The sequence below is a fragment of the Pristiophorus japonicus genome, chromosome 2 (genome assembly GCF_044704955.1).
Source record: "Pristiophorus japonicus isolate sPriJap1 chromosome 2, sPriJap1.hap1, whole genome shotgun sequence".
Taxonomy (NCBI): Eukaryota; Metazoa; Chordata; class Chondrichthyes; family Pristiophoridae; genus Pristiophorus; species Pristiophorus japonicus.
In genome coordinates, this window is record NC_091978.1 from 57,495,252 (window position 1) to 57,507,752 (window position 12,501).

The window sequence follows — 12,501 nt, forward strand, 5'->3', positions numbered from 1 at the left end:
TGCCAATCCAATCCCCTGCCGACCCTGGCCCCAAGTGCGCTCCCGGTCCGCTGCCTGACCCTAGCCCAGGCCGAAGGGCTTGCCGATCCAATCCGCTCCATCCCCCGCCGACCCTGGCCACAAGTGCCCTCCCTGTCCGCTGCCTGACCCTAGCCCAGGCTGAAGGGCTTGCCGATCCGCTCCTCCACTTGACCCTGGCCCCGAGTGCACTCCCGGTCTGCTCCCTGCCCTTAGCCCAGGCCGAATGGCCTCCTCCGATTTAATTACCTGCGTCGATTTCTTTAACACTCCACAAGGGTTTTCTGGAGAGTCCACATACGCTGGCCTAAGCAGAACTGGAGTAACTGTCAGCTGGCCAAAGTTCCCTAAATGGCCAGAATTGGCGTAGGTGGCTGGTTACGCCCCCTTTGGCTGAAAAAAAACTTACCTAAAAAAATCATAACTACCTGGTGCAAATTGATTGGAGAAACTGTGGATTTTTAAATTTAGGCCAGAAAAAGCAGCCTGCTCCAAAAAAACGGCGCAAATCACTGGGGAAAATTGAGCCCAATTTATTGTTAGGTGTTTTTCCGTCCTCCCAAGGTCCAACTCGCAGCGGTATCGGCCTCGGACTAAAGTTGGCGAGGATCGCGGTTTGCACCGTGAATTGTTGTGCAACGCCGATTTTTACCACTGTGCAAATTAAACCTTGAATTTATGGCCTCACAGCAATAGTGCTGTGATAACGGTAATTTTGGCAAAAAAATACAGTTCGCCGAGAACCGAATTTCTAGCCCCTTGTCTCCAAGCAGCCAGCCGGAAAGTCTGTTTGGAGGAGTGAAGAGCTGAGGGTGGATTAGCACAGGACCAAAGCGTCATGGCAGCTGCCAAGGAATTTGGCACACACATATGTGATGATCTTACAAAAGCAAAATACTGCGGATGCTGGAATCTGAAATAAAAACAGGAAATTCTGGAAATCTCAGCAGGTCAAGCAGCATCTGTGGAGAGAAACAGAGATAACATTTCAGGTCTGTGACCATTCATCAGATGATCATGATGATCTTACTTTGGTTGCAGATCAGCTGCACATTGAGTGGAAACCTTTGCGGTTGACAAAGACTCCTGGGTGATGATGGGGTGCCCTGATGGTCACATGTGTGCAGACACCCTGCACCCATGGGAAGTCAGCCAGGGCGGCAAAGGCCAGCGCCTGCTCAGTAACAATGGCCTCATCAGTGGCAAGGTTGATATAATTAGCTGACTTGTCAAAGAAGTCATTGGTTGGTGACCTGTGTGATGCATCTGTGGGTGGCCGACTGCGAGATGCCGCAAATGTCTGCTATAGAGCCCTGGAAGGAGCCTGAGGCGATGAAGTTGAGGGGCTGGTGACTTTGACAGACACAGCTCCTCTGGGCTGCAGGTCTTGCTCCAGCAAAGTGCAAATGTCTGCGACGACCTGGCACAATAGCCTGAGCCTTCTTTGGCACTGCTGCTCTATCATGTTGAGGAAGCTCATCCTCTGCCTGTATACTCTGTGTTGGGAGTATTGCCTCACTATCCTCTGCAGCATCAGGTCGTTGAGGAGTGGGTTGGTAGTGGTGTTGGTGCTGCTGGTGTGCATGTATTGGGGCTCCTGGTGTGCAGGTATTGGGGCTCCTGGTGTGCATGGTATTGGGGCTCATTTTGGTCCAATTTTGAGGATCAAGATGAGACAGTATAAACGGCATCCATACTGATGTAATAGATGACAGGTCAAGTAAAGATGACAGAAGCAATCTGTCATTGGTGTGATAGGTGGTACCAATGAGGTGACAGTGAATCCTGACTTTGCTGAATAGACTTGCAACCACTAGAAAGTTAAATCTATGCTGAAAATCAACTCAGCAACAGCATCTGCCTTGGGAAAGTGACTAGCTGTCAGGTGAGAGTTTTTATTGTACTTTTCTTGCTATGCATTAATGAGGTGGATCAATGGCCACTCAACTTCCGCCTCAGGTTCAGAGACATGGTTCCCAAGCTGCGTGAAAATCTTGGCCTCAACTCCACTTTCCTGCCCGCTCCCCATAACCCTTGGACTCCTTTATCATTCAAACATCTGTATATCTCCACCTTAAATATATTCAATGACCCAGCCTCCACAGCTCTCTGGGGTAGAGAATTCTAAAGATTCACAACTCTCTGAGAGAAGAAATTCCTCCTCATCTCCGTTTTAAATAGGTGACCCCTTATTCTGAAACCGTGGTCATCTAGGGAAATTTGAAAGGTAGGTCTAAAAAGAGGTTCAAGGATCTGACAAGTACCTCAATCATCTAAATTAGCTTCGCTGCCTCTGGCGTTCTGTGCTGTACTGTGCTGGCAAATGTGCCAGAGGAAAAGGCGCTTGGGGGAGGGGGGGGGGCGTGGGTGGGGGTAACAGCAGGTTCCCGACCTGCTCCAAAGTTTTTCAAATTTATCGACCAGTCTCCAATCAGACCTGCACATGGGCACCAGAAATTTCTAGCCAGGGAGATTGGGAAAGGTACGGGGAAAAAACTATAGCTCAGCATGAGAAAGATCAGAAGTGCGAAAGAGTCAACAGCCCTCACCCCAAATAGAGGTAAGGAGTTGGAGGAGGATAGTCTGGTCAACTCTGTTAAACACTCCAAAGGTCAAGGAGGAATAATACATTATGGTCACAATTAACATAAAATGTAATTTGTGACTTTGATTAGGGCTGTGTCGGAAACCCCTAGAGGAATTCAAATAGGGAGAGAGTTGCGAGAGATGAGCATGGATCTGGGATATGACATGTTCAAAGACCTTGGAGAAGGGAGGTTAGAGATGGAGCAGTAGCAAGAAGAATGGGGCAACAATGGTTTTTAAAGGGAGGAGGACAGGGCCTTAGGCGACTGAACCATTTATATCAGCTGGCACTGAAGGGAAGCTGATTCCAAGACTACTGATGATGCTACTGAGGGGGCATGCAGTGAGGAAGAAAAGGAGCCAAAGACAGAACCCTGATGCACTTCTGAGGTGACCATGCAGGGCAGGAGAGATGGAGATTTTCTGCCTGCGGTGGAACAGATTTGGGTAACCAGCTGAGGTCAGTATCACAGAAGTGAGCCATGCAGAACAGAAGATGGAAGAGGATGGAGTAATTGCTGATGTCAAACGGGTTTGAGAGGTCAAGAAGAGCAAAAGAGAGATAATGTTGAAAAGTCACAGTTGAAAAGGATAACAATGGTGACTTTGACCAAGGAGTTTCCATGCTGTACCCACCTTTGCTGCATGAGAGGAGAAAAAATAATCACAAAACATACACATCTTTCTGGCTCAACAATTTAATTGCCTAAAATTACAATAAAACTAGTAATGTTATACAGCAATGTGCAACACACTCTAGGCTGCGTGATAGAATACTGTATACCTATTTCTAAAATATTCTATTGAGCATTAAATACCACATAAATTGTCATTATAAATCAAACAAACTAAAGCATCTGTCCATTGTGTAGCAAAAATAATTCTAACACACTTCATTGGGGATGATGCAATTTTCCCTCCTCCAGGGATGAATTTTCTCAGTGCTTGCATGAGGACGAGAAAGGATGTCCTGAAGTTTTTTCTGGTAAACTTCTTCTTCCAGTTTTCCTGCCTCAACCTCTCGCTGTTCTTCTGCCTTCGCTATCTCACGCTGCTCTTTTTGGTACCTCATCTGAGCCAGGAGGTCCTGTTGATATGCCTTGTCTGTTTGCTTTCCTCTATAGTTAAGAAAAGAATGTCATTCATGAATGCTACCAATGCAAAATCCTTTATTTTTTTTTTTAGCTTTTATATGATAGTGCAGACTTATTGTTCTATGACAAGAAATAGCTGGTGAGACCAGGGGGTAGAAATGAAATGGGTCACATTTACCATTGTTGATGTGTTTTCATCGCAGCTGTGGATGAGGTGGCCTCTTGCGCAAAATTCAGCTCGATGTAATTTTTTTTTGAGCGGACCCGAAGTCAGTCATAATGGGGGCAGTAGTACGGTGGTGGCACTTTAGAGGGGCGGAAGTGGAGGCAGGACCGAGTCACCGCCACTGTCAGTCATCAGCCTGGTGCTGATGACATCATGGCACGTGTGTGTTACCACATCTCTCCCGTTCACTTAAAGGGGAGATCCGCTGCGAGCACTGTGATTATTTTACTTAGGTCCATTGGGTCACCAGAGAGGGTTTCAGCTGGGCCAGCGGCTTGGCACCCAAGAGGGGGTGCCAGGCTGCCTGTTGGGCAGTAGGCCAACAAAAAAAATAAAATGGCGGTCGCGGCAGTGCGCCCTCCCCTTGAATAACCACCGCACAGACATGTCACACACACAGCGAACACAGTGCACCAACAGAAAAAGCTGTCGGGGACACCCCTCCATGGCCCGAAGATTTTTTGCCCTGAATTTCAATGGAGATGTGGGGGATTGGCGGCGCACACTTTGATGATGCAGTTAGGGGTTGGTAGCACCGGGATGGAAGTGGGTGCCACCAGAAAAAACACCTAGGAGAATTTTGCCAGCGGTGGCCATTTGACCCCAAATCGGTGGCCATTTGACTCTGCGACGTGGCCGCTGCTTTCCGACAGTGAGAGCCATTTTCGGGAGGCTAAATTTTGACCCTCAGGTCTACAGCCAACTATAGGGAAATGGTGTGGTACACCTGGGATGGATCCAGATCAGATTCCCTTTCGTAAAACCGTGTTGACTCTGCCTAATCATATTGTGATTTTCCAAGTGTCTGTTACCACATACTTAATAATAGATTCTAGCATTTTCCCTACGACTATATCAAGCTAACTATGGCCTATATAGTTCCCTGTTTTCTCTCTCCCTCCTTTCTTGAACAGCAGGGTTACATATACTACCTCACAATCCACAGAGGCCATTCTACAATCTCGGGAATTTTGGAAGATCAAAACCAATGCATCCATGACCTTTACAATCACCTCTTTTAAAAACCCTACGATGTAGGCCATCTGGTCCTGGGGATTTGTCAGCTATTAGTCCAATTAATTTCTCCAGTACTATTTCTTTACTAATATTAATTACTTTAAGTTCCTCACTCTTATTAAACCCTTGGTTACCTTTTACTTCCGGTATGGTTTTTGTGTCTTCTACTGTGAGGCCATTTCCTTGCTCCCCAGTATAGTTTCTCCTGTCTCTGGGCTAGAACCTCCACTTTTTTTGCTTGCTTAACGCCCACTTAACGTCCATTTTACCGCTGAAATGACATAACGCTGATATATCGCCCATTTTGGCACAAAATGGAAACTGACGCCCATTTTTAGGAAACTTATTGGCGAGCGTTACTTTCCCCATGTGCTTAACGCCGGGAAAAAATATTACAGCCCGCCCACTTTTTTAGGGCGGAATCATCAGAATGGGCGAAATCAACACCCATAATATCGCCTAGCGTTACTTTCCGCACGGATGTAACGCCGAGATTCAATATTAATGCCCGCCCACTTTTTCTTGTCATAAAAAGCATATTTAGCGAAACTAGCGGCCATCAAATTGCCCAGTGTCAATTTCACCACCTCGCACACATATCGCCCACAATATCGCTCGCCTAAAAACCCGTCCAGAAAAAGTGGAACTAACCAGAACTAATCACAGCGTTATGGACACCATGTTCTACATCACATGTCGCATCCTTTAAAAGACCCCGCTGTGCTTCAACCTCGGCGGAGTTCGGATGTACTCTGCAGGTTGTTGGAGTTGATGTGAACATCTGTAAAAACATCTTGACCATACTGTGACCGATTGGAATTGAATAGGTGTCTTCGTCCTTGTTTGTGACCAATCGGTGGAAAACAGAGAGCTACTGCAATGGGGCCTGTCCTTTCTCACCCTCTCTTGGTGACCAATTACATGCAGCAGACTCGACATCGCCGAAGGAACGCTCCACTGCATTATGTGCCCAACGTAAGACGTGACAGAGCGATGAGGAGGACCAGATGTTACATCCTCCGCAAGTACAAGGAGAAGTATTCTTACCTCGACTTGCCCGACACCACCTGCCTTCGGAGACTGTGCTTCCACAAAGAGGTTATCACTGAGGTATGCCAGCTGATAAGGGCAGATCTGCAGCCTGTCAGCACCATCAGTACTGCACTGTCCGTTGAGGTCAAAGTCACCGCGGGTTCTTTTCAGGCCACAGCTGGAGACATTTGCGGACTTTCTCAGCATGCCACATATTGCTGCATTACACAGTTCAGTGAAGCCCTGTACGCACGCAGGAGGAACTTGATCAGCTTCCCTATGACCAGGGAGGCACAGAGTGAGAGGGCTCTAGGATTCTCCAGAATTGCAAACTTCACCAAGGTACAGGGAGCAATAGACTGTGTGCACATCCTTTTCAGGATGCTGAGGTTTTCAGGAACTGCAAGGGATTCTAATCCCTGAATGTCCAACTGGTTGTCAACCACCAGCAAATTATACTGCTCACATCCTGCGTGAGAGCACTGTATCTGACTTGTTTAACAAGAGCCACAGAGCAACTCGCAATATCTTGGAGAAAACCATTGGAGTGCTGAAGCAGCGCTTTAGATGCCTAGACCACTCAGGAGGCAAGCTCCAAACCACCCTGAGCAGGTAGCTCAATTCATGATGATGTGCTCCATGCTGCACAACTTGGCTATCAGGAGGGGACAAGAATTGCCTGATGAGTCTGACAGTTCACCTCACCAGAGAGGAAGAGGAGGACGAGGAGGCGGACGCTGACATCGGCCCAGACAATCAGCTGACGCTGAAGCCATGCCCCCGCCTCCCTGTAGACCGCATGAAAGGGCCCATGGTGGCATGATAGCTGCAAGAGCCTTATGTCAGGAGCTGATCAATGATCGTTTTACCTGAAAGAACGTTGGTGTTATTTCCATGGCTGACAGACTGCTGGGTATGCAGGTGATACATCAATGGTCGGCATCACCTTGGTGACAGTTAACGTTTAAGTTGATTGAGGTTAAGTGTGATTATACCCTTTGATATTAAGGAATCACCAGCGTGTAATGGTGCAGCTATCTGAGCCAAAGCGCTACAAGGTTTTGTTAAATAAAAAACGTTTAAACCAAACATTAGTCTGAAATCATCAGTATTTCTGTACAAACCAACCCCCCCACCCCACCTTCTCCTCTCCACCGCTACCCCTTCCTCTTCCCCTCCTGACTCCAAGCTGCCTGGCTGAGGAGTTCCTCAGGCGATGGTTCATTGGAGGGGGGCGGGGTGATGGCCAAAGCGCTGCTTGGATGGATACGGGAGAGGACGGTCCTGAGGGAACGTGCTCCGAGGCAGAGGCAAGATGTTGCTGCTGGCTCTCATGTGTGGTTGGCAATGGGGATGCGTCACCTTGGGGTGCAGTGCCGCGCTCCGGGACCACTGGGAGCCCTCTGCCACCAGTGTTCCTGTCTACCAGCTCCATGGCCTCCTCCATCCCTTCCATGTTATATCTTATTTGTTGGCCAAAAACTCGGTGCCAACTATGTTCTTGGTGCTTAGTAGGTTTTTTGCTGCTGGTGAATCTCCCTCGTGCCTCCCACAACAGCCAGATAAGCACACACCACAGCCACGCACGCTTTCAGTGCCTCCGAGCTCCGTCTCTCTGTCTCCTCTTCTGCACATGTCATGATGACCCTTGACCTCCTGAATCGCGGGAATCGAGCGCTGCCATGCTGTTGCGAAGGACGGCCGCACTTTACGACAGAAGATCAAAACAATTTAATGTTACCGCCCATTTTATATCATTCGCGGTAACGCCCATTTTCAAAAATGGAAACTAGGTGTTTTGAGAATGGGCGAGAAGCCGGCAATCTGAAAACCCTTTGTTAACGCCCATGCCGGAAATAACGCCCATTTTTGGGCGATAAGCACAAAAGTGCAGGTTCTAGCCCTCTGTCTCTAAGGGACCCACATTTTCTTTCGCTGCTCTCTTTTTATATACTTGTAGAAACTCTTACAATCTGTTTTTATATCATATTCTATTTTCTTCCTCTTTATCAATAAGGTTTAAGTAAGCCTCTCCCCCGCCCGCCCCCTCACCCAGAAGTAATGTTTAGATAGCCCTTACAAAGAGACCACCTTAAAACTATAAAAACAAATTTTCCTGGCCATATCTTCAGTAGTACAAAATTTATATATGCTTTTCTTTTTTCATGATAGTAAACATGCCTGTCACATATCGTATTCAACGTGTTCATGTGCAATGACCTAACATATAGAAACATAGAAAATAGGTGCAGGAGTAGGCCATTCGGCCCTTCAAGCCTACACCACCATTCAATATGATCATGGCTGATCATGCACTTCAATATCCCATTCCTACTTTCTCTCCATACCCTTTGATCCCTTTAGCCATAAGGGCCACATCTAACTCCCTTTTGAATATATCTAACGAACTGGCCTCAACAACTTTCTAAGGTAGAGAATTCTACATGCTCACAACTCGGAGTGAAGAAGTTTCTCCTCATCTTAGTCCTAAATGGCTTACCCCTTATCCTTAGACTGGGACCCCTGGTTCTGGACATCCCCAACAACGGGAACATTCTTCCTGGATCTAACCTGTCCAATCCCGTCAGAATTTTGTATGTTTCTATGAGATCCCCTCTCATTCTTCTAAATTCCATTGAATATAAGCCTAGTCGATTCAGTCTTTCTTCATATATCAGTCTTGTCATCCCGGAAGTCTGGTGAACCTTCGCTGCACTCCCTCAATAGCAAGAATGTCCTTCCTCAGATTAGGAGACCAAAACTGTACACAATATTCAAGGTGTGGCCTCACCAAGGTCCTGTACAACTGTAGTAAGAACTCCCTGCTCCTATACTCAAATCCTCTCGTTATGAAGGCTAACATGCCATTTGCCTTTTTCACCACCTGCTGTACCTGTATGCCAATTTTCAATGACTGATGTACCATGACACCCAGGTCTCATTGCACCTCCCCTTTTACTAATCTGTCACCATTCAGATAATAATCTGTCTTGCTGTTTTTACCACCAAAGTGGATAACCTCACATTTATCTACATTATACCGCATCTGCCATGTATTTGCCCACTCACCTAACCTGTCCAAGTCGCCCTGCAGCCTCTTAGCATCCTTCTCACAGCTCACACTGCCACCCAGCTTAGTGTCATCAGCAAACTTGGAAATATTACATTCAATTTCTTTGTCTAATTCATTAATGTATATTGTAAATATCTGGGGTCCCAGCACTGAATCTTGCGGTACCCGACTAGTCACTACCTGCCATTCTGAAAAGGACCCGTTTATTCCTACTCTTTGCTTCCTGTCTGCCATCCAGCTCTCTATCTACGTCAGTACATTACCCCCAATACCATGTGCTTTAATTTTGCACACTAATCTTGTGTGGGACCTTGTCAAAAGCCTTTTAAAAGGCTAAATACACCACATCCACTGGCTCCCGCTTGTCCATTCTACCAGTTACATCCTCAAAAAATTCTAGAAGATTTGTCAAGCATGATTTCCCTTTCAGAAATCCATGCTGACTTGGACTGATCATGTCACTGCTTTCCAAATGCATTGTTATTACATCTTTAATAATTGATTCCAACATTTTCCCCACCACCGATGTCAGGCTGACCGGTCTATAATTCCCTGTTTTCTCTCTCCCTCCTTTTTTAAAAAGTGGGGTTACATTAGCTACCCTCCAGTCCATAGGAACTTATCCAGAGTCTATAGAATGTTGGAAAATGATGACCAATGCATCCACTATTTCTAGGGCCACTTCCTTAAGTACTCTGGGATGCAGACTATCAGGCCCTGGGGATTTATCGGCCTTCAATCCCATCAATTTCCCGAACACAATTTGTTGACTCATAAGAATTTCCTTTAGTTCCTCCTTTTTGCTCGACCCTCGGTCCCCTAGTATTTCCGGAAGGTTATTTGTGTCTTCCTTAGTGAAGACACATCAAAGTATTTGTTCAATTGGTTTGCCATTTCTTTGTTCCCCATTATAAATTCGCCTGATTCTGACTGTAAGGGACCCACATTTGTCTTCACTAATCTTTTTCTCTTCACGTATCTATAGAATCTTTTGCAGTCAGTTTTTATGTTCCCTGCAAGTTTACTCTCATACTCTATTTTCCCCCTTTGTCCTCCTCTGCTGAATTCTAAATTTCTCCCAGTCCTCAGGTTTGCTGCTTTTTTTGGCCACTTTATATGCCTCTTCTTTGGATTTAACACTATCCCTAATTTCCCTTGTAAGCCACAGTTGAGCCACCTTCCCCGTTTTATTTTTACGCCTGACAGGGATGTACAATTGTTGAAGTTCATCCATGTGATCTTTAATGTCTGCCATTGCCTATCCACCGTAAACCCTTTAAGTATCATTCGCCACTCTATCCTAGCCAATTCACGTCTCATACCGTCAAAGTTACCTTTCTTTAAGTTCAGGACCCTAGTCTCTGAATTAACTGTGTCACTCTCCATCTTAATGAAGAATTCTACCATATTATGGTCACTCTTCCCCAAGGGGCCTCGCACAACAAGATTGTTCATTAATCCTCTCTCATTACACAACACCCAGTCTAGGATGGCCAGCTCTCTAGTTGGTTCCTCGACATATTGGTCTAGAAAACCATCACTTATACACTCCAGGAAATCCTAATCCATTTTATTGCCACCAGTTTGTTTAGCCCAATCTATATGTAGATTAAAGTCACCCATGATAACTGCTGTACCTTTATTGCACGCATCCCTAATGTCCTGTTTGATGCCATTCCCAACCTTCCTACTACTGTTTGGTGGTCTGTACACAACTCCCACTAGCGTTTTCTGCCCTTTGGTGTTCCACAGCTCGAACCATTCCACTTCATCCACGCAAATGTCCTTCCTTACTATTGCGTTAATCTCCTCTTTAACCAGCAACTCTACCCCACCTCCTTTTCCTTTGAGTCTATCTTTCCTGAATATTGAATACCCTTGGATGTTGAGTTCCCAGCCTTGGCCACCCTGGAGCCATGTCTTCGTAATCCCAATTACATCATATCCATTAACAGCTAAATGTGCAGTTAATTCATCCACCTTATTACGAATGCTTGTCGCATTGAGGCACAGAGCCTTCAGGCTTGTTTTTTTTAAACACTCTTTGGGCCCAAGTTTCCACATGATTTGCGGCTGATTTTTAGGAGCAACTGGTGGAGAACGGACTATCTTAGAAATCGCAATTCTCCACATTTTTTTTCTGCAGTTCTAGTCAGGTAGAACAGTTCTACTTTGGAACAGAATTTTTTCTTCAAAAGGGGGCGTGTCTGGCTACTGACGCCTGATTTCAAAGTTTCCACAGTGAAAACGTACTCCAAACTAACTTAGAATGGAGCAAGTGAAGATTTTTGTTGAACTGAAAAAACCTGTTCTACACATTAAAAAATCAGGCGCAGGTTACAAATTAGGCGTCCAGAACGAGGTGGGGGGGGGTAGGGGGTGGGGAAGGGAAGTCATTAAATTCTACAATAAATCCTTATTTATACTTATACAAATATTATACAAATAAATCCAACCTGAATAAACATTTATAAGCAAAGAAAAGATTAAATAAACCATCTTCCTACCTGTGTGAAAGTGCTTCAGCCAGCCTCACAAGTTCGTTCGTTCGTTCCCGATGGCAGGGGGGGAGGAGGAAGCCGTTCCCGACGGCGGGTGGGCGGGAGGGAGGGAGTGCGGGCCCGACCGACCGACCGCCCGCCCGACCACAGCGTGGGGGGGGGGGGGGAGGAAGACGTTCCAGACGGCGGGAGGGAGGGAGGGAGGGAGTGCGGGCCGGCCCGACCAACCGCCCGCCCGAATGCAGCTGGGGGGGAGGAAGACATTCCAGACGGCGGGAGGGAGGGAGTGCGGGCCCGCCCGCCCGAATGCACCAGGGGGGGGGGGGGGGGGGAGGAAGACGTTCCAGATGGCGGGAGGGAGGGAGCGCGGGCCCGACCAACCGACCGACCGCCCGCCTGCCCGAACGCAGCGGGGGGGGGGGGGGGGCTGGGGGGGGGCGGAAGACGTTCCAGACGGCGGGAGGGAGGGAGGGAGGGAGTGCGGGCCCGATCGACTGAACGCAGCGGGGGGGGAGGAAGTTCCAGACGGCGGGCGGGAAGGAGACAGTGAGAAGGCTGCAGGAAGCCTCAGTGCTGATGGCAATGTGCTTTTATTAAAAAATGTTCAAAAATTAAACAGCTACAAAGAACTACAAAAATGGCCGAGTGCCAATGTTTCCTTCACACTGCGCGTGCGCGAACGCTCCAACGTGCACACGCAGGGTTGCTGGCAGGAAAAAAACTAATTTAAATAGTACCCGCCCCCTCCCACTTACAAAATCGGCGTGAGTGTAGGCTCCGCCAAACAGGCAAGGAGCTGCAGGGCTCTCCAGAATCGCGAGTTTTTTTTCAAGCGCCGTTTTAGGTGCGAAAAACAGGCGCCCAGCTCGGAGGGGCGCCCGTTTTTTATCGTGTGGAAACTTGGGCCATTTGTCCTTTTTGAATCATGTTGTAATGTGGCCCTTTTTGATTTTT

General features: G+C 47.2%; 1 protein-coding gene across 1 annotated transcript in view; it reads right to left on the minus strand.

The window, feature by feature from the left end:
- Positions 1-3,297: 3,297 nt before the first annotated feature.
- Positions 3,298-12,501, minus strand: part of cfap53 (cilia and flagella associated protein 53) — a 138,609-nt gene continuing 129,405 nt past the window's right edge. The window contains exon 8 of the mRNA XM_070867496.1: positions 3,298-3,722. Coding sequence (XP_070723597.1) covers positions 3,488-3,722 — 235 coding nt within the window. The 3' untranslated portion in view covers positions 3,298-3,487. The remainder of the gene's footprint in view (positions 3,723-12,501) is intronic.